This window comes from Scyliorhinus canicula, chromosome 19, assembly GCF_902713615.1.
Source record: "Scyliorhinus canicula chromosome 19, sScyCan1.1, whole genome shotgun sequence".
NCBI lineage: Eukaryota > Metazoa > Chordata > Chondrichthyes > Carcharhiniformes > Scyliorhinidae > Scyliorhinus > Scyliorhinus canicula.
In genome coordinates, this window is record NC_052164.1 from 44,726,806 (window position 1) to 44,746,305 (window position 19,500).

Genomic DNA, 19,500 nt, shown 5'->3' on the forward strand with positions numbered 1-19,500 from the left:
TGAGTCTGCATCTAACGTTAACTTGAGAGAAGCAGGAAGTTTCAATCAAAACCACAAAACTGGTTGACACGAATACCATAGCTGTGGTGCAAATATAGAATCACACACGCACTTTCATATGAACAAATTCAAAAAATCATAGAATTTGCAGTGCAGAAGGAGGCCATTCGGCCCATCGAGTCTGCACCGGCTCTTGGAAAGAGCACCCCACTTAAGCCCACGCCTCCTCTTAAGCCCCCGTAACCCAGTAACACCACCTCACCTTTTTTTTTGTTGGACACTAAGGGCAATTTAGCATGGCCAATCCACCTAACCTGCACATCTTTGGACTGTGGGAGGAAACCGGAGCACCCGGAGGAAACCCACGCAGACACGGGGAGAACGTGCAGACTCCGCACTCGGTGATCGAAGCCGGAAATTGAACCTGGGACACTGGAACTGTGAAGCAATTGTGTGAAGCAAATGATTAAAGATGTTCTCTTTCTTGGTCCTGAACAGTAGTATCACAATTATATGGATAAAGTCGACGATTACCTCAGTTTACAGTAACAGTACAGGTCTCTTGTTTTCATATTGTTTGACATTTACATTTTTATTTGTTTATTATTTGCACAACCCTTTATTTGAAAAAGGAAATATGTTATGCCAGCACAGATTAAGGATAGCCTGTAAGCAAAATTGCCCTAATAGTTAAATGTTTGGGAAATAAAGTACTGAACTGTACCGTATACATTTTTTATATTGATACCGAGAGGAATCGGAGTGGGTAATGAGGACCTCCCATTTTTTGTGCAGGATGCTGACACCTCAATAGCAATAGACGAGTCCTTGCAGTTTAACACTTCTGTAGTCAATGCACACAAAGGAATGGATGATCTCCTGGGGAGCGGGTCCTCTATTCTAACTGGACTGCGGGATCAGCGGATGACTCTCAAGGTGGGAAAAAACAAAACATGCAGGATCTCTAAAAGGATCCTGTTATTTGTAATCTTTTCATGTCAAATTATCTTTCATTGACTTAGCACAACATTTCATAGCATTTTTATTGAATAAGGTTGCTAAAGGAATAGGCTGGTGTGGTCCTGTAGGGCTGTGCTATCCTACTCCCATTACTGACTGGAGTCCTAAATTTACTGGATTTGTTTGTTAATTTAATGGTCAGTTCAATATCTTGAGTCAAAGCAGCAAGAGCAGCTCATCTTTGTGCCTAATGATTCCCAACAAAATAATGTAGCAGTGAAATGCTTAACGTTTGAAAAGCAATATTGAAGCCCTGTTGACTCCACAGATGTAATGCAGCGTTTGTCATTTCGGAGCTTGTAGATAGAGATGATTCACCTGACGTAGAGGAGAGGATCAAAGCATCCTCATTGTAATAATCACAGATACAAATACTTTCCAGAATTATCTCCAGACTTTTCATACATGAACAAAGTGAAATTCAACATATCTTTTAATTTGGCTTGAAAATCCAAATGGCCTATTCCTAAGTCTTACGTTTCTATATACATCTTGCACAATGGTTTTCTTCACAAGTGCAAAAGGCAAGCGTTAATGCCGAATGTCTCAATAAGGTGAAGTGACTGTAGATTTTCTAGAAGTCAATATTCTAAAAACTGCGAGGAATAACTTTGTAGCGTTCACAAATTTGGCTGCACTTCTGATGAGAAAGTGTCATTCTTTAGACAGGTTAGAACATTCCCACATGTTTCCTTTCCATCCAGCTGGTGAAGGTGCAAATGACAAAACCTAAGCTTGCAATCATATAATATAATTAATATTGCCATTATGTTCGTGTACCACACAATGCTGTTTTCATATGTACTTTTAAACTGCCACTTTTGTTTTCAATGGCTCTTAAGCTTCTAACACTGTTGTTGATTATTTTACAAGATCAGTTCATGATGTTGAATTTTCATTTTATTTTCACACCAATGTTTTGTATGCCATTTATTTTAAATTCTCCATCTGGAATTAGACCTTTATATTATAAACTGACCGTATCGTATCTTCATTTAGTATCCTCCACGCTCCTCCTTCAGTTTGAGAATCAACACACTGCAAAAGGAAATGCATCCATAGTGCTGCAGGTGGTAAAATGCTCCATAGGAGTCTTTCCCTTTGATCATTCTTATTATTGTTGGGTGAAGAAACCATTTTTATCATTTTATTCATCACTACACAAGCCGGAATTGGGATATAACCCCCTTGACGTAGATAACTCTCACAGCTCCAGGCCTCACACAAAAAAACATAGATCATCTCTGCAGTTTTTCTTTGCTCATGGCTCATCGATCCAAAGTAACTGTCACTAATCAGCAGTAGCCAATGGATGGCCGAGTGCGTCAAATATCAAAGCCATTTTGCAGCAAGCTAATGAACAGACTCGATAGTCATTTTATTTGATCCTGGGCATTTGTTCCTCGGCATAGCTCAATCATGTTCCTATTGATGACATATAGAAAATTCGTGAAGCAATCCTTGCAGTTCATGAAATGTAACTGCTGAGATTTAATTGATGCCTTTAGCAGATTGACCTGACAACTGTTATGCCTTCTCCATCTTCAGCACTCCCAACCTCAACTTTGTGCCACCAATGTGTTCCTGTTGTGTGGAGGATGCAGTGTCAAAGGATGGATGATCTGCCTGTTGTGGTCATTAATAAAATGTTATTCCTCCTCCACCCATCTGCCGTGCACAAACACCTTACAGCAGTATAGTTTTTTTTGTGGGTAATGTTTAATTAGTTTCAGTTTAGCTTTAAGTCAAAATTGACCTTTTATGATTCAAAGGTGGAGAACCAATTCAAAAAGTACAATATCATGGCATTTCATCAATGCGATATAAACCTATGTAATCAAACAGGATTTTATTCCTACAGTGTGTTGGGGTTGCTTGTTGTTTGACAGAGTCTGTACACAGCAGTTACTCTTTCACCTGTTCATACTTCAGCCCTGTTGGTGGCTATGTTTCTGCAGAAGAATTGATAGTGCATCATAATTCTGGACTGGGCTGTAATCTATGCCTGCCCAAGTTTGGATTGTTTGTATGCACCTAGACAGCGAGAGCTTTTATTACTTCACTTTGCACTAAAGTCAAACGCAAGCACTAGAGTTGGAAAGCGAATGCTTCCCTCTTAGTTGCCACCTTTAGAGGTCAACTACTCCATCTACCTGTTATTCCTCTTCACTGCTGAGCTGTGGGCTATTGATAGAACAGGATTTCTTTTTAACCTGCTCTGTTTTGTTGTTAGAAGCCAGACTGTTCAGTTTTAATAGCATTCTATCTCCTCTAATTCAGGTGCTATTATTATAGTCTTGCCTGATGTTGCATTACTTCATCTCATGTGAGAGGGAGCAAGGTAAGGGCTGAATGCGAACCTTGGATCAGGTGAGCCAAGAACTGAAAATCATGGAGACTGACAAACAAAAAACAATGAATAGAAGAGGATGGAAGAAGCGGTGTTTTAAAAAAAAAAAAAAATTGATCACAAAGAGAAAGGATCTTAATTTAGTGCTTCCCTGCCCCTTAACTGTTGTCTCTGCCACATTCACCATCATACCGGTACCAAAGAGGAACCAGGCAACATGCCTCAATGACTACCGCCCGGTGGCCCTGACGTCAGTTGTAATGAAGTGCTTCGAGAGGCTGATCATGAAGCGCATCACCTCCATACTCCCGGAACGCCTTGACCCACTTCAATTCGCATACCGTCGCAACCGGTCCACATCAGACGCCATTTCCCTGGCCCTACACTCATCCCTAGAGCATCTCGAAAACAAGGACTCCTACATCAGACTCCTATTTATTGATTACAGCTCTGCCTTCAACACCATAATCCCAGCCAAGCTCATATCAAAGCTCCAAAATCTAGGACTTGGCTCTCCACTCTGCAACTGGATCCTTGACTTTCTGACCAACAGACCACAATCAGTAAGAATGAACACCACACCTCCTCCACAATAGTTCTCAATACCGGTGCCCCGCAAGGCTGCGTACTTAGCCCCCTACTCTACTCCCTGTACACACACGACTGCGTGGCAAAACTTGGTTCCAACTCCATCTACAAGTTTGCTGACGATACGACCATAGTGGGCCGGATCTCGAATAACCACGAATCCGAATACAGGAGGGAGATAGAGAACCTAGTGGAGTGGTGTAACGACAACAATCTCTCCCTCAATGCCAGCAAAACTAAAGAGCTGGTCATCGACTTCAGGAAGCAAAGTACTGTACACACCCCTGTCAGCATTAACGGGGCCGAGGTGGAGATGGTTAGCAGTTTCAAATTCCTAGGGGTGCACATCACCAAAAATCTGTCCTGGTCCACTCACGTCGACGCTATCACCAAGAAAGCACAACAGCGCCTATACTTCCTCAGGAAACTAAGGAAATTCGGCATGTCCACATTAACCCTTACCAACTTTTACAGATGCACTATAGAAAGCATCCTATCAGGCTGCATCACAGCCTGGTATAGCAACTGCTCGGCCCAGGACCGCAAGGAACTTCAGAGAGTCGTGAATACCGCCCTGTCCATCACACGAACCTGCCTCCCATCCATGGACTCCATCTACACCTCCCGCTGCCGGGGGAAAGCGGGCAGCATAATCAAGGATCCCTCCCACCCGGCTTACTCCCTTTTCCAAATTCTTCCATCGGGCATGAGATACAGAAGTCTGAGAACACGCACGAACAGACTCAAAAACAGCTTCTTCCCCACTGTCACCAGACTCCTAAATGACCCTCTTATTGACTGACCTCATTAACACTACACCCTGTATGCTTCAACCGATGCCAATGCTTATGTAGGTACATTGTATATCTTGTGTTGCCCTATTATGTATTCTCATGTATTTTCTTGCATTTTCTTGAATTTTGTTTAATTCCCTTTTCTTCCATGTACTGAATGATCTGTTGAGCTGCTTGCAGAAAAATACTTTTCACTGTACCTCTGTACACGTGACAATAAACAAATCCAATCCAATTCAGTTTGTTGAGGAAAATGGGCTGGGCACCTGCTCTGCCCTTCGCAGGTGCCATTTCAAGCAGAATGATACAAAGGTGCACATGACTAGCTCAGGGTGATTGCCTGCCTTCCTTCCTTCCTGTATGAAATGTATTTTGTTTGGATGCATAAGCAGAAGAAAGATAGCATCTCAAACTTTCACGTTGGCCTGCTGATATAATTCTCATAATTAATAATTGGATTTCCACAGTTGAAAAGATTAGATCTATCTTGGTTATTGAATGAAAACGGATTGCAGGTTTAGAGCGGGTCTATTGCTTGGCACCAGATTTCTTTTAATAACTATTATTTGTGGAATTTTCGAACACTTGCTTTCTTGCTTGAAACAACTTGACGAGCTGTGTGCCTTTCAATCTGTGACCGCCCTTTCACTTTCCAGTCTCTGAGGAATGAATATAGACTGTTTAATAATTAATTTTGATAAGGATCCCACTCTGTCCAGTGTCTTTAAAAACAAAATTTGTGCCACATCATTTAATAACCATAGTAATCATATTTAAATTGTAGTAGTAAAGATATTGGGCAATTACTGTAAACCACGATAAATGTATGTAAAACATCTGAGAACAGTTCACAAGGATTAATTCTCCCCTTTATCTAGTTATTTGCCATTCATACTACTTACAGTCGAATAATTTGAGTTTTCCTTTCAAGGCACAGAGAAGTTAGTGTTGTGAAATATTGTAGTCTTTATCAGGCATAGAGGATTTCTGCATTTCAGTGAACACCAGAAACCCCAAACCCCAAAAGATTCAAAAACAGAAATGCTGGACAATCTCAGCAGGTCTGACAGCATCTGTGGAGAGAGAACGGAGCTAATGTTTAGAGTCTGGATGACTCTTTGTCAAAGTTGTTTTTTCCCCAGTCCCTTTGAAGATATGGTTGTTATGAGGATCAGAGCACCAAGACACTTCTGACAGATGACATTCTTATATTCTTAATGGATTAAGAATCCATTATTCTTAATAGATAAGTATATTATTTATCCATTAAATATTCTTATTTAATGGATAAATAATATACTTATCCATTATTAAACTTAATAAGGATAAGTTTATATCCTTAAACTTTTTTTCTAATCTGCACTAAGCTGACCTGATGGAATACAAATGAGAAGGAAATGCACTCTTTCTGGAACAATAGTGTGCTTTTTAATGTCTGCAGGAGGCAATTTTAAACAAATAACCTAATTCACTCAGTATTCTGAAAACTGGATAAATGGGTCTCAGCAGTCATCTTGCATTTAAATAAGTGAGTGAATTCACCTTAGATCTCGGAAGCCACAGGCTAGAGATCTAAAGGTGAATAGTTTAAAGTACATTGATACAATGAACTCTTTATGAAAGAATATTATAATGCCGTATAACCTCATGACCATACTGGGAAGATTTGGAAAGGTAGCTGCCGGTAGTTTTTGTTTATAACAAATAGCAAAGACTGTCCAGTTTGAGACTACATTGATTGAAATTTTATATCAATGTGAAAACATCAGTTCCTTGTAGCATTCCTTACGCGAGAGTAGTTTTTCAACAATTAGCTGGCATCTTAATTATTTCTCCATATATGTGATGTGATCCTGGACTATAATTATGATGGAATAAGCCGGGCTATCCAATGTGAATCTTCTATTGAGTGATGTACATGGATAAATGCACAACTAGTTCCATCGCCCCTCTCTGAAGCGGTACAACTTTGTTTCACATAAGCCTCGAGTCTTAATGTGGTTTACGCCTCCTGCCATCTGTTCATCTCACTGTCCTCTGGTGACTGACTCATGCAGTTGTGTGATTCCATAGATGCTCCTTGCTGCAAAGACAGCTATTCATGCAGAGGCCAAACCACTTGGTGCCCCCCTCCCCAGGTTTCCACAAATTAACACTTTCCATCAGTGTCACTGGACGGGTATCTCACCCTAAATCCAATTGCAATTGCTGCTCATCTGAAATCCGTTAACTCTGCACGGACTACCAATGGGGCCTGGCATGTACTGATCCATCTTCTCTCTGACTACTACCGAAGGCTGACCTAAACCCATTTGCAACAGTTATGTTGTATTTGACCTTGGGCTGGGATCCAAGCCATACTTTTTTTGTTACCTCTGAAACATTGCCTTCAGCTCACCTGCTAATCCATCCATGCTTTTGTTACTTCTACACCTAAATATCTGAATGCTTTCCTGTGCAGCTTCCCTCCTTCCATCCTCCATAAACTTGAACTTAACTGAAACTGCTGGCCGTATCCTACAGGATTTCCATTTGTCTCTTTTACCTTTCCTCAGCGGTTGTCACTGGCTCTGATTTATTCCACATAGATTCCCACTTAAATTCCAATATTCAGATCCACCCACAATTACAGATATTTCCCATGATCTTTAGGTGTTCTTGGAACCACTACTCTCCCCACGACCATGCACTACAACATGTTCTTGACGTCTCTTTTCAGTGGCACTGACGTGCTATTTCAGAGCTGTCCTTGGAGTGAACTCTGTTCCTTTTCATCTTTCACCTCATTTGGGCTTTAATGAACTTTGAGCTCAAATTGCAATCCTTCCTGGGGGCCCTTGGTTTCCTCCTCCATTGGAGGCTCCTTCCACCACTGACCTCCTTTGCCTCGTTGCACTAATTCTTATTATAAACAATTTTCTTATGTAGCTCTGCTCACTTCCTTCCAATAAAAGATGCCACAATGCTTGTATATGCCTGTCTACTTGTGGGAACACAAGAAATGGGAATAGGTACTTTGAGCCTGCTCCACCATTCAATATGATCATGGCTGATCTTGGGCTTCTGCACCATTTTCCTCCCCACTCCACATTTTAGCTGTTTAACACAGGGCTAAATCGCTGGCATTGAAAGCAGACCAAGCAGGCCAGCAGCACGGTTCGATTCCCGTAACAGCCTCCCCGAACAGGCGCCTGAATGTGGTGACTAGGGGCTTTTCACAGTAACTTCATTTGAAGCCTACTCGTGACAATAAGCGATTTTCATTTCATTTTTTTCATTTCATTTCATTTCATTTCCCTGAAACACCAAAAATCTCCCTATCCCAGTCTTAAATGTATTCAACGATGGAGCATCCATAACCCTCTGGGGTTGAGAATTTCTAAGAGTCACAACTGTTATGAACCCTGCTGACCAATGCAAGGATATCCCAAAAGGGAAAATTAGAACGCAGGTTTTTAAATGTGGGGAGAGAGATGAAAGCCGCTGAGGAAAGGGGCCAGTCTTGTTTTGAATTATTCAGATAACGAGTTTATTAAACTTTGAAAAACACAAGTAAGGCAACAGTAAATAATATTTACAATCCACTAGAATAATTATTACCCAGATGGCATACTTGAATTACCACCCCACCATCTAAATCCATCTACTATCCTAAACTATAGACTACACTTTCCCCAAAACAACATCCTAAAAGGTTTTAACACTTTGAGCCTGATCCAGCAAATAAGAACGTAAGAACTAGGAGCAGGAGTAGGCCATCTGGCCCCTCGAGCCTGCTCCACCATTCAATGAGATCATGCTGATCTTTTGTGGACTCAGCTCCACTTTCCAGCCCGAACACCATAACCCTTAATCCCTTTATTCTTCAAAAAACTATCTATCTTCACCTTAAAAACATTTAATGAAGGAGCCTCAACTGCTTCACTGGGCAAGGAATTCCATAGATTCACAACCCTTTAGGTGAAGAAGTTCCTCCTAAACTCAGTCCTAAATCTACTTCCCCTTATTTTGAGGCTATGCCCCCTAGTTCTGCTTTCACCCGCCAGTGGAAACAACCTGCCCGCATCTATCCTATCTATTCCCTTCATAATTTTATGTTTCTATAAAATCCCCTCTCATCCTTCTAAATTCTAACGAGTACTGTCACAGTCTACTCAACCTCTCCTCGTAATCCAACCCCTTTAGCTCTGGGATTAATCTAGTGAATCTCCTCTGCACACCCTCCAGTGCCAGTACGTCCTTTCTCAAGTAAGGAGACCAAAACTGAACACAATACTCCAGGGGTGGCCTCACTAACACCTTCTACAATTGCAGCATAACCTCCCTAGTCTTAAACTCCATCCCTCTAGCAATGAAGGACAAAATTCAATTTGCCTTCTTAATCATCTGTTGCACCTGTAAACCAACTTTCTATGACTCATGCACGAGCACACCCAGGTCTCTGCACAGCAGCATGCTTTAATATTTTATCATTTAAATAATAATCCCATCTGCTGTTATTCCTACCAAAATGGATAACCTCACATTTGTCAACATTGTATTCCTTCTGCCAGACCCTAGCCCATTCACTTAACCAATCCAAATCCCTCTGCAGACTTCCAGTATCCTCTGCACTTTTCGCTTTACCGCTCATCTTAGTGTCGTCTGCAAACTTGAACACATTGCTCTTGGTCCCCAACTCCAAATCATCTATGTAAATTGTGAACAATTGTGGGCCCAACATGGATCCCTGAGGGACACCACTAGCTACTGATTGCCAACCAGAGAAACACCGATTAATCCCCACTCATTGCTTTCTATTAATTAACCAATCCTCTATCCAATCCATGCTACTACTTTACCCTTAATGCCATGCATCTGTATCTTATGCAGCAACCTTTTGTGTGGCACCTTGTCAAAGGCTTTCTGGAAATCCAGATATATCACATCCATTGGCTCCCCGTTATCTACTGCACTGGTAATGTCCTCAAAAAATTCCACTAAATTAGTTAGGCACGACCTGCTCTTTATGAACCCATGCTGCGTCTGCCCAATGGGACAATTTCTATCCAGATGCCTTGCTATTTCTTCCTTAATGATAGATTCCAGCATCTTCCCTACTACCGAAGTTAAGCTCACTGGCCTATAATTACCCGCTCTCTGCCTACCTCCTTTTTTAAACAGTGGTGTCACGTTTGCTAATTTCCAATCCACCAGGACCACGCCAGAGTCCAGTGAATTTTGGTAAATTATCACTAGTGTATTTGCAATTTCTCTAGCCATCTCTTTTAGCACTCTGGGATGCATTCCATCATCGCCAGGAGACTTGTCTGCCTTAAGCCCCATTAGCTTGCCCATCACTACCTCCTTAGTGATAACAATCCTCTCAAGGTCCTCACCTGTCATAGCCTCATTTCTATCAGTCACTGGCATGTTATTTGTGTCTTCCATTGTGAAGATGGACCCAAAAAACCTGTTCAGTTCCTCAGCTCCCATTATTAAAACTCCCTTCTCATCCTCTAAAGGACTAATATTTACCTTAGCCACTCTTTTTTGTTTTATATATTTGTAGAAACTTTTACTGTCTGTTTTTATATTCTGAGCAAGTTTACTCATAATCTATCTTACTCTTTATGGCTTTTTTAGTAGCTTTCTGTTGCCCCCTAAAGATTTCCCAGTCCTCTAGCCTCCCACCAATCTTTGCCACTTTGTATGCTTTTTCCTTCAATTTGATACTCTCTCTTATTTCCTGAGATATCCACGGTCGATTTTCCCTCTTTCTATCCTCCTTTCTTTTTGTTGGTATAAACCTTTGCTGAGCACTGTGAAAAATCGCTTGGAAGGTTCTCCACTGTTTCTCAACTGTTCCACCATAAAGTCTTTGCTCCCAGTCTACCGTAGCTAGTTCTTCTCTCATCCCATTGTAATCTTCTTTGTTTAAGCACAAAACACTAGTATTTGATTTTACCTTCTCACCCTCCATCTGTATTTTAAATTCCACCATATTGTGATCGCTCCTTCCGAGAGGAGCCCTAACTATGAGATCATGAATCAATCCTGTCTCATTACACAGGACCAGATCTAGGACCGCTTGTTCCCTCGTAGGTTCCATTACATACTGTTCTAGGAAACTATCGCGGATACATTCTATAAACTCCTCCTCAAGCCTGCCTTGATCGACCTAGTTAAACCAATCGACATGTAGATTAAAATCCCCCATGATAACTGCTGTACCATTTCTACATGCATCAGTTATTTCTTTGTTTATTGCCTGCCCCACCATAACGTTACTATTTGGTGGCCTATGGACTATTCCTATCAGTGACTTTTTCGCTTTACTATTCCTGATTTCCACCCAAATGGATTTAACCTTATCCTCCATAGCACCGATGTCATCCCTTACTATTGCCCGGATGTCATCCTTAAATAACACCTCCACTCTGTCCTTCCGAATAGTTTGATACCCTCGGATATTTAACTCCCAGTCGTGACCATCCTTTAACCATGTTTCAGTAATGGCCACTAAATCATAGTCATTCACGATGATTTGTGCCATCAACTCACTTACTTTTATTCCGAATACTACGAGCATTCAGGTAAAGTACATTTATGTTGGTTTTTTTACCTCTGTTTTGAATCTTAACATCTCCAGTTTTATTCCTTTTAGTATTACTGGGCCTATTCACTGAGCTCCCCTCAGTCACTGTACCTTGAACTGTTGCCCTTTTTGATTTTTGACTATGGCTTCTCTGCCTTACACTTTCCCCCTTACTTCCTTTTGCTTCTGTCCCTGTTTTACTACCTTCCAACTTCCTGCATCGGTTCCCATCCCCCTGCCACATTAGTTTAAACCCTCCCCCAACAGCTCTAGCAAACTCCAGGTCCTGCCCAGGTGCAGACCGTCGGGTTTGTACTGGTCCCATCTCCCCAAGAACCGGTTCCAGTGCCCAGGAATTTGAAGCCCTCCCTCTTGCACCATCTCTCAAGCCACGCATTCATCCTATCTATCCTGGCATTCCTACTCTGACTAGCTCGTGGCACTGGTAGCAATCCTGAGATTACTACCTTTGAGGTCCTACTTTTTAGTTTAACTCCTAAGTCCCTGAATTCATCTTGTAGGACTTCATCCCGTTTTTTTACCTATATCATCGGTGCCTATATGCACCACGACAGCTGGCTGTTCATCCCCCCCCCCCCCCCCCCCCCCAGAATGTCCTGCAGCCGCTCCGAGACATCCTTGACCCTTGCACCAGGGAGGCAACATACCATCCTGGAGTCTCGATTGCTGGCTATTCCCCTTACGATTGAGTCTCCTATCACTATAGCCCTGCCATTTTTCTTCCTGCCCTGCTGCGCAGCAGAGCCAGCCACGGTGCCATGAACCTTGCTGTGACTGCCTTCCCCTGGTGAGCCATCCCATACCGCACACGAGGAGCATGACACGGGTCTGGGTTCACCTGCCATGTCTTAAACCTTAGGTAAACTTATACAACTACAATTTCAAAAAACGAAAGAAAAATAAATAAATTAGACAGAGAAAAGAAAAACTACTTACCAGTCACTTACCAGGGTTAAAAAGCACCTCCTCCCATCCAGCTTTGAATTCCCATCTAGCTTTAAATTCCCAAACTCACTCTTGGTTATGCCTCACTCTGGCTGTGTCTTCTCTGGCTCACTGGGAGAACTCACCCAGGGTCTCAAATGCTTCCTGGTTCTCTCCCTGCAGATTAAAAGTTACAGGCCAGAAGAAAGAGAGAGAACAAAACAGTAGAGAAAAAGCACCTACTCCCAGTCTGCACCAAATTACCTCACTGCTCCAAATTACCTCACTGCACCAAATTACCAAGTTCCAACTTCCCACTCTGGATGTGCCTCACTCCGGCTGTGTCTTCTTGACTTGCGCAAAGCTTACTGAGTGCGCTTTCTGTCTGTCTTTTATACAGACCTCAACTAACCAGGGTGATGGCAGCTTCAGCCAATCAGACACAGGATCTGTAGTTTCCTTATAAGAATCCTTTTAGTTTAGAGTAGAAATTCTGGGGTCTAACATGGACCACTACTTCTGCTTTTGGCACAACAGCTTGACTCTCTAAGATCAAAAAACATTTTGGAAACTGAGCGTGGCTATGATCTAGACCACTAGACTGCGAGATTCCACTTTGCTTAACAAAGTATTGGTTTCACCCTGCTAGTCTAATCTGCATCTCACAGGCCCTCAATGCAGTTAATCAGTTTCTTCTTTATCTGATTCTTTACTATTCATTTCATTCTAACTTCCTAACACAACCATTTAAGTGAAGTAATTTATCCTTCTCTCAGTCCTAAATGAGCGACCTCTTATCCTGAGGCTGTGTCTCCTGAATTTTGGATATCCGGCCATCAGAAACAATCTCTCAGCATCCACCCCATCAAGCCCCTTCAGAATTTTGTAGGTTTCAGTGAGATGCCCTCTCATCCAAACTCCAGAGAATATAAGCCAAGTTTACTCAGCTTCTTCATCATAGGACAACCCCCTCAACCCAGGAACCGTTTTAGTGAACCTTTGCTGTACCACCTCCAATGCAAATATATCTTCCTTAAATGTGAAGACCAAAACTCCACACCGTATTCCAGATGTGGTATCACCAAAATTAATTGTAGCCAGACATTTGTATTCCTGCACACCAATCCCCTTGCAATAGTTGCAACATACCATTTGCCTTCCTAATTGCTTGCTGAATCTGTACGCTAATTTTCTGTGTTCCTTTTATGAGCACAACCACGTCTCTTTGAACATCAACACTTACAAGTTTCTCACTTTTTAAATAATATTCTGCTTTTTCAATCTTATGATCAAACTGAATTACTAAACACTTTATACTTCATTGCCATCTTGTTGCCCAGTTACTTAAATAATAGCAAATACTGCGGATGCTGGAAATCTGAAATAAAAACAGAAAGTGCTGCATAAACTCAGCAAGTCTGGCAGCATCTGTGGAGGGTGAAACAGAGTTAGCGTTTCAAATCCATCTGCCCCTTCTACAGAACTTAACTTTTTGATACCGCTTTGTAGCTTCTCTGTGTTCTCCCCACAGCTTACCTTTCCACCCAGCTTGGTATCATCATAGAATTTGCAGTGGAGAAGGAGGCCATTCGGCCCATCGAGTCTGCACCCTTGGAAAGAGCACCCTACCCAAGCCCACACCTCCACCCTATCCCGGTAACCCAGTAACCCCACCCAACCTTTTTTGGACACTAAGGGCAATTTAGAATGGCCAATCTACCTAGCCTGCACATCTTTGGACTGTGGGAGGAAACGGGAGCACCCGGAGGAAACCCACGCAGACACGGGGAGAATGTGCAGACTCCGCACAGACAGTGACCCAAGCCGGGAATCAGACCCAAGCCGGGGACCCTGGAGCTGTGAAGCAGCTGTGCTAACCACTATGCTACCGTGTTGCCCCTTAGATGCATTGCACTCTGTCACTTCATCTATGTCACCAGTGTAGACTGTAAATAGCTGAGGCCCCAGCACTGATCCTGGTGGCACTGCACCATTTGCTGCCTTCCAGCTTGAGAAACATCCTGTTTATGTCCACTGTCATATCTATCTTCTGCTAACAAATCCTTTATCCATGCTAGGGGTGCATGGGGCATTCCTTGTTCTAATCCTATACTTTGACGACATTGATATGTCTACAAGCTATCTTCCTGAACCCAAAAATTATGTAATTTTGACTTTCACATGGTTGTATCTCTGTTTCATACTATACTTATTATAATCCAACTGACTCCCATAACTTATTACAATTCTTCCCACCCTTTTCCTGCAAGGACTCTACTGCATTTTCCCAATTTCTCGAGCTTTGTCACATCTGTTTTTCCCATTTCTACGCCATTGCTTTCAATACATCTTCCCTTTTCCTGAATAAAGAGTCTCCTCCATGGTAGTGGGCAATGCCCTCAACTGAGTTTGTCTCATTTTCCACACTTTCTCTCCCTCCCAGAACCATGATGGGGTTCCACTTATCCTTTCCTTCCACCCATCACATTCAACAGATCCTCCCAACTTGATGCCACTACTAAATTTCCCATTTCTTCCCCTCCCTTTTCAGCGTTCTGAAATAACTGCTCTCTTTGCAACATCTTAGTCCATGCTTCAATCACGCCTTTCCCTTGGCACCTTTCCATACAAGTTACAAGTGCAGGTGATGCAACACGTGCCCTTGGAGTTCTTCACTTCCTGTCATTCAGGGCCTCAAACACTCCTTCCAAGTGAAACTCCAGACATTTTAAAGTATTTACAGATTTTCCTTACTGTTGCTTTCAAATCATCGATCGTCACAGTTTAATGACTTTCAACCTACAGTATCAACTCTTTCTCTCCTTCTAATACTGTTTTACTTGCTGTGTATTCTGAGTATTTTTCCTTTTCATGTCTGTATCCTAACTTGTGCCTAGTCCCATTTTCTTATGTGCTCGCTGACCTCGATTGACATTTATCTGGCATTGCCTCAATTTTAAAATTCTCATCCATGTTTTGAAATGCCTTCATGGCCTTTCCCCTCCTCTCTCTCTAGCTACCTCCATCTGCACCGCCTTCCAAGATATGTGCCCCTCCAACTCTGGCTTTTTATGCATTCCTGATTTTCATCGCTCCACCATTAGCAGTTGCACCTTCAGCTGCCTATTCCCTAAAAGCTTTCTCGAATTAGCCCCCTCAACCTCTGTTCCCCTCTAACATTAATTCCCTTCTTCCTTCGGGACGTTGCTTAAAACCCATCTTTTTGTCACTGCTACGTGTGGCTCAAAGTTTTGTTTTATTTGATAACACTCAATTAAGTTCTTTGGGGTGTTGAAGGTGCCACAGAAAAGCAAATTGCTTTTGTTGTTTGCTTATTGTATGGTTCATTTCTACATCATAGAGTGGTGCAGCTTTCAGGAAACCAAATTAACTTTGTTCTCTGAGCATGTTAGGTATACATCTGTAGCTCGTGTCAATTGTCCGGTAGCTTGCTCAAATTAGTATTTTTTTTATACCTGACCTGGACTGAATGCTTACTGGTGATTTGGCAATGAGGTAATTTGTAACCATGCATGGTTTTGTCCTTCATTGTTATTTCAATACCCATCACTGCACGTGCATGCTTTCCAAATTGGTTGTCAGATAGTGCTCAGGGTTATTGTGCTCCCACTGTTGCTCTGGCTAAGATTGACTACATGGCACAGGGCAGTATTTGGACCTGAGATTTCCTGGTCAGTATAATTCAGAAGAGCAGGCAAAAAGAGAACCTGGAGGCAGTAAGCACCTGGCAAAAAAAACCTACTTCAAGGCAATAATTCATCACCTAGAAGAGCTGGTGAAAAGAGGATCCAGAGGCAGTACATCCAGAATGTGGCTCCCGAGTGGAGTCACTGCATTCTGAGAGAGAAAAAAAGTGAGACACCACAGGAAAACAGATAAGTGTCTGGTTTGTGAATATTTTGCTTGATTATCTCAAAGCCTGTACAGCTTAGTAGTTAATTGTAAGGTTTCATAGGTTGAAGTAAGTTGTAGAAAACTGACCACAATCATAGAATCATAAGAAGTCGACAGCGCAGAAAAGGCCCTTCGACCCATTGTGTCAGTGCCGATCAGAAACAAGCACCTAACTATTCTAATCCCATTTTCCAGCACTTGGCCCATAGCCTTGTATGCTGTGGCATCGCAGTGCATATCTAATTGCTTCTTAAATGTTACGAGGGCTCTGCCTCCCCCACCCTTTCAGGCAGTGTGTTCCAGACTCCCGCCACCTTCTGGATGAAAAAGCCTTTCCTCACATCCCCGCTCAGCCTTCTGTCCTTAACCTTAAGTCTATGTCCCCTGATCATTGATCACTCCTGTCTACTTTATCTGTGCCTCTCATAATTTTTTACATAGTACAACATAGCAAGTCACTCGAGCAGGGGCATTTAATAGGAATTTCGTGGTAGTTGCAGATAGTATATATCCTCGGGGATAGACACAATTCTCTGCAGCCAAGTGCGGGAGTCCAGGCAGCGGTGTTGGCTGCCAGGGTCTGGAACATCTGCTCAAGGCTGGAGAGGGATTAGCAGTGGGAGGAGGAGGATCCACGTGGTCATGGCCCACATAGGTACCAACGCACAGATATAACTATAAAAGAGGTTCTACTGAGAGTATATGAGCAGCTTGGAGCTCAATTAAAAAGTAGAACCACGAAGGTAATGATATCTGGATTATCACTTGAGCCACAAGCAAATTGGCGTAGAATGAATCAGATTTGAGAGTTAAATGTGTGGCTCAAAGATTGATGTGGTTGAAATGGGTTTCAGTTTATGGGGCACTGGCACCAGTACTGGGGAAAGTGGGAGCTATACTGTTCGGACGGACATCACCTGAACATTGCTGGGACGGGCATTCTGTCCAGTCGCACAAATAGGGTGGTAGAGAGGGCTTTATGCGAACTAGTGGGGACAAGGAATCATTTTTGGAAAGATGTGATAAATGAAATACAGAAGTTAAGGCAAGAGAGCAAGGTAGGAATGGGGAAAATGATGCTCAGTGTGGCAGGAAGGGACAGAGTGCCCCAAGACAAACCCAAGAGTGACCCAGCAGATGAGACTAGAGGTTACAAAAATAGTAAAAAGACAGAACTAAAGGCTCTGTATCTGAATGAATGTTGTACACATAACAAAACAGATGAATTGACAACACAAATCAAAATAAATATGTAGTACCTGATAGCCATTGAGGCATGGCTGCGAGATGACAAAGACTGGAACCTGAATATTCAATGGTGTGTACCATTTAGGAAGGAAAGGTGATGGCGTAGCTCAAGGATAACATTGGTACGATAGAGAGAGATGACCTTAGTTCTGGAGATTAGAATGTAGAATCAGTTTGGGTAGAGATGAGAAATAAAGGTAAGAAGTAACTTGTGGGAGTGGTTCATAGGCCCCCTTTCTTGTAACTACACCGTAAGACGGGGTAGTCAAGAAGAAATAATGGCAGCTTGTGAGAAAGGTACGGCGATAATCATGGGTGATTTCAATCTACATATACATTGGAAAAATCAGATTGGCAAAGGTAGCCTGGATGATGTGTTCAAAAAGTTGTTTTAGGACAGTTTTTTAGAGAAGCATGATTTAGCACAAACTAGAGAGCAGGCTATATTAGACCTGGTAACGTACAATGAGACAGGGTTAGTGACCTCATAGTAAAGGTATCCCTAGGTAGCAGTGATCATAATATGATTGACTTTCACATTCAGTTTGAGGAGAACAAAGAATAAAGAAAAGTACAGCACAGGAACAGGCCCTTCGGTCCTCCAAGACCGTGCCGACCATGCTGCCTGACTAAACTACAATCTTCTACACTTCCTGGGTCCGTATCCCTCTATTTCCATCCTATTCATGTATTTGTCAAGATGCCCCTTAAATGTCACTATCGTCCTTGCTTCCACCACCTCTTCTGGCAGCGAGTTCCAGGCACCCACTACCCTCTGTGTGAAAAAAACTTGCCTCGTACATCTACCTTGCCCCTCGCACCTTAAACCTATGCCACCTAGTAATTGACCCCTCTACCCTGGGGAAAAGCCTCTTACTATCCACTCTGTCTATGCCCCTCATAATTTTGTAGACCTCTATCAGGTCGCCCCTCAACCTCTGTCGTTCCAGTGAGAACAAACCGAGTTTATTCAACCACTCCTCATAGCTAATGCCCTCCATACCAGGCAACATCCTGGTAAATCTCTTCTGCACCCTCTCTAAAGCCTCCACATCCTTCTGGTAGTGTGGCGACCAGAATTGAACACTATACTCCAAGTGTGGCCGAACTAAGGTTCTATACAGCTGCAAAATGAAAAAGGAGTGGATCGAAGACAACAGTTTTAAATTTAAAAAAGGGCAATTATGAGGGTATAAAGACTGAGCTGGCTAAAGTGAACTGGGAAATTATGTTAAAGGATAGGTCAGTAGAGATGCAGTGGCAAACATTTATGGAGATATTTCAGGAATACTCGGAAAAGATGCATTCCGGTGAGAAAGAACAGGTGGGATTTCCTGCCTCGCCCATGGTGTGTTTTGCAGCGGTGGAGGCGGCCCGCCATAGGCTGGTGGCAGGATCTTCCATTCAATAATAATAATCTTTATTAATGTCACAAGTAGGTTTACATTAACACTGCAATGAGGTTACTGTGAAAATCATTCCCGCTGCTGTCAGCTGGTTTCCCATTGTTTGCGGTAAGCGGACCAGGAAGGAGCGGGGAGCCACCTACCTTAGAACAACAGCAGGAGCAGACCAGCCACCATCCGGAATGCCATGGCGGGCAAACGTCTCCTTACACACCCTGATCACAGCCGAAGATGTGATATCATGCAGCCTGATGACCTCCGGGTAACTGGAGAAGTAGTCGATGATGATGACCTAGTCTCTGCCCAATGCGTGGAACAAGTCGATGCCCACTTTGGTCCAAGGCGATGTGACGAGCTCATGGGGCATCAGGGTATCCCGTGGTTGGGCGGGCTGAAAACGCTGGCAGGTAGAGCAGTTGAGCACCACGTTGGCGATGTCTTCGTTAATGCCCGGCCAGTAGACGGCTTCTCTGGCCCTGCGGCAGCATTTCTCGATTCCTAAATGGCCTCATGGAGTTACTCCAACACTAGCTGGCGCATGCTTTGTGGAATGACGATGCGATCCAATTTCAGGAGCACCCCGTCGACAACCGGCAGGTCATCGCGGACGTTGTAAAATTGCGGGCATTGGCCCTTGAGCCACCCGTCTGACATCAG

At 42.9% G+C, this 19,500-nt stretch overlaps 1 protein-coding gene across 3 annotated transcripts in view; it reads left to right on the forward strand.

The window, feature by feature from the left end:
- Positions 1–19,500, forward strand: part of gosr2 (golgi SNAP receptor complex member 2) — an 87,734-nt gene that overhangs the window by 40,316 nt on the left and 27,918 nt on the right. For 2 of the 3 annotated variants that reach the window (XM_038779862.1, XM_038779863.1), the window contains exon 5: positions 796–936. The exons of the other annotated variant lie outside the window; for it this stretch is intronic. In XM_038779862.1, the coding sequence (XP_038635790.1) occupies positions 796–936 (141 nt within the window). The remainder of the gene's footprint in view (positions 1–795; positions 937–19,500) is intronic. 3 annotated transcript variants of the gene reach the window in all.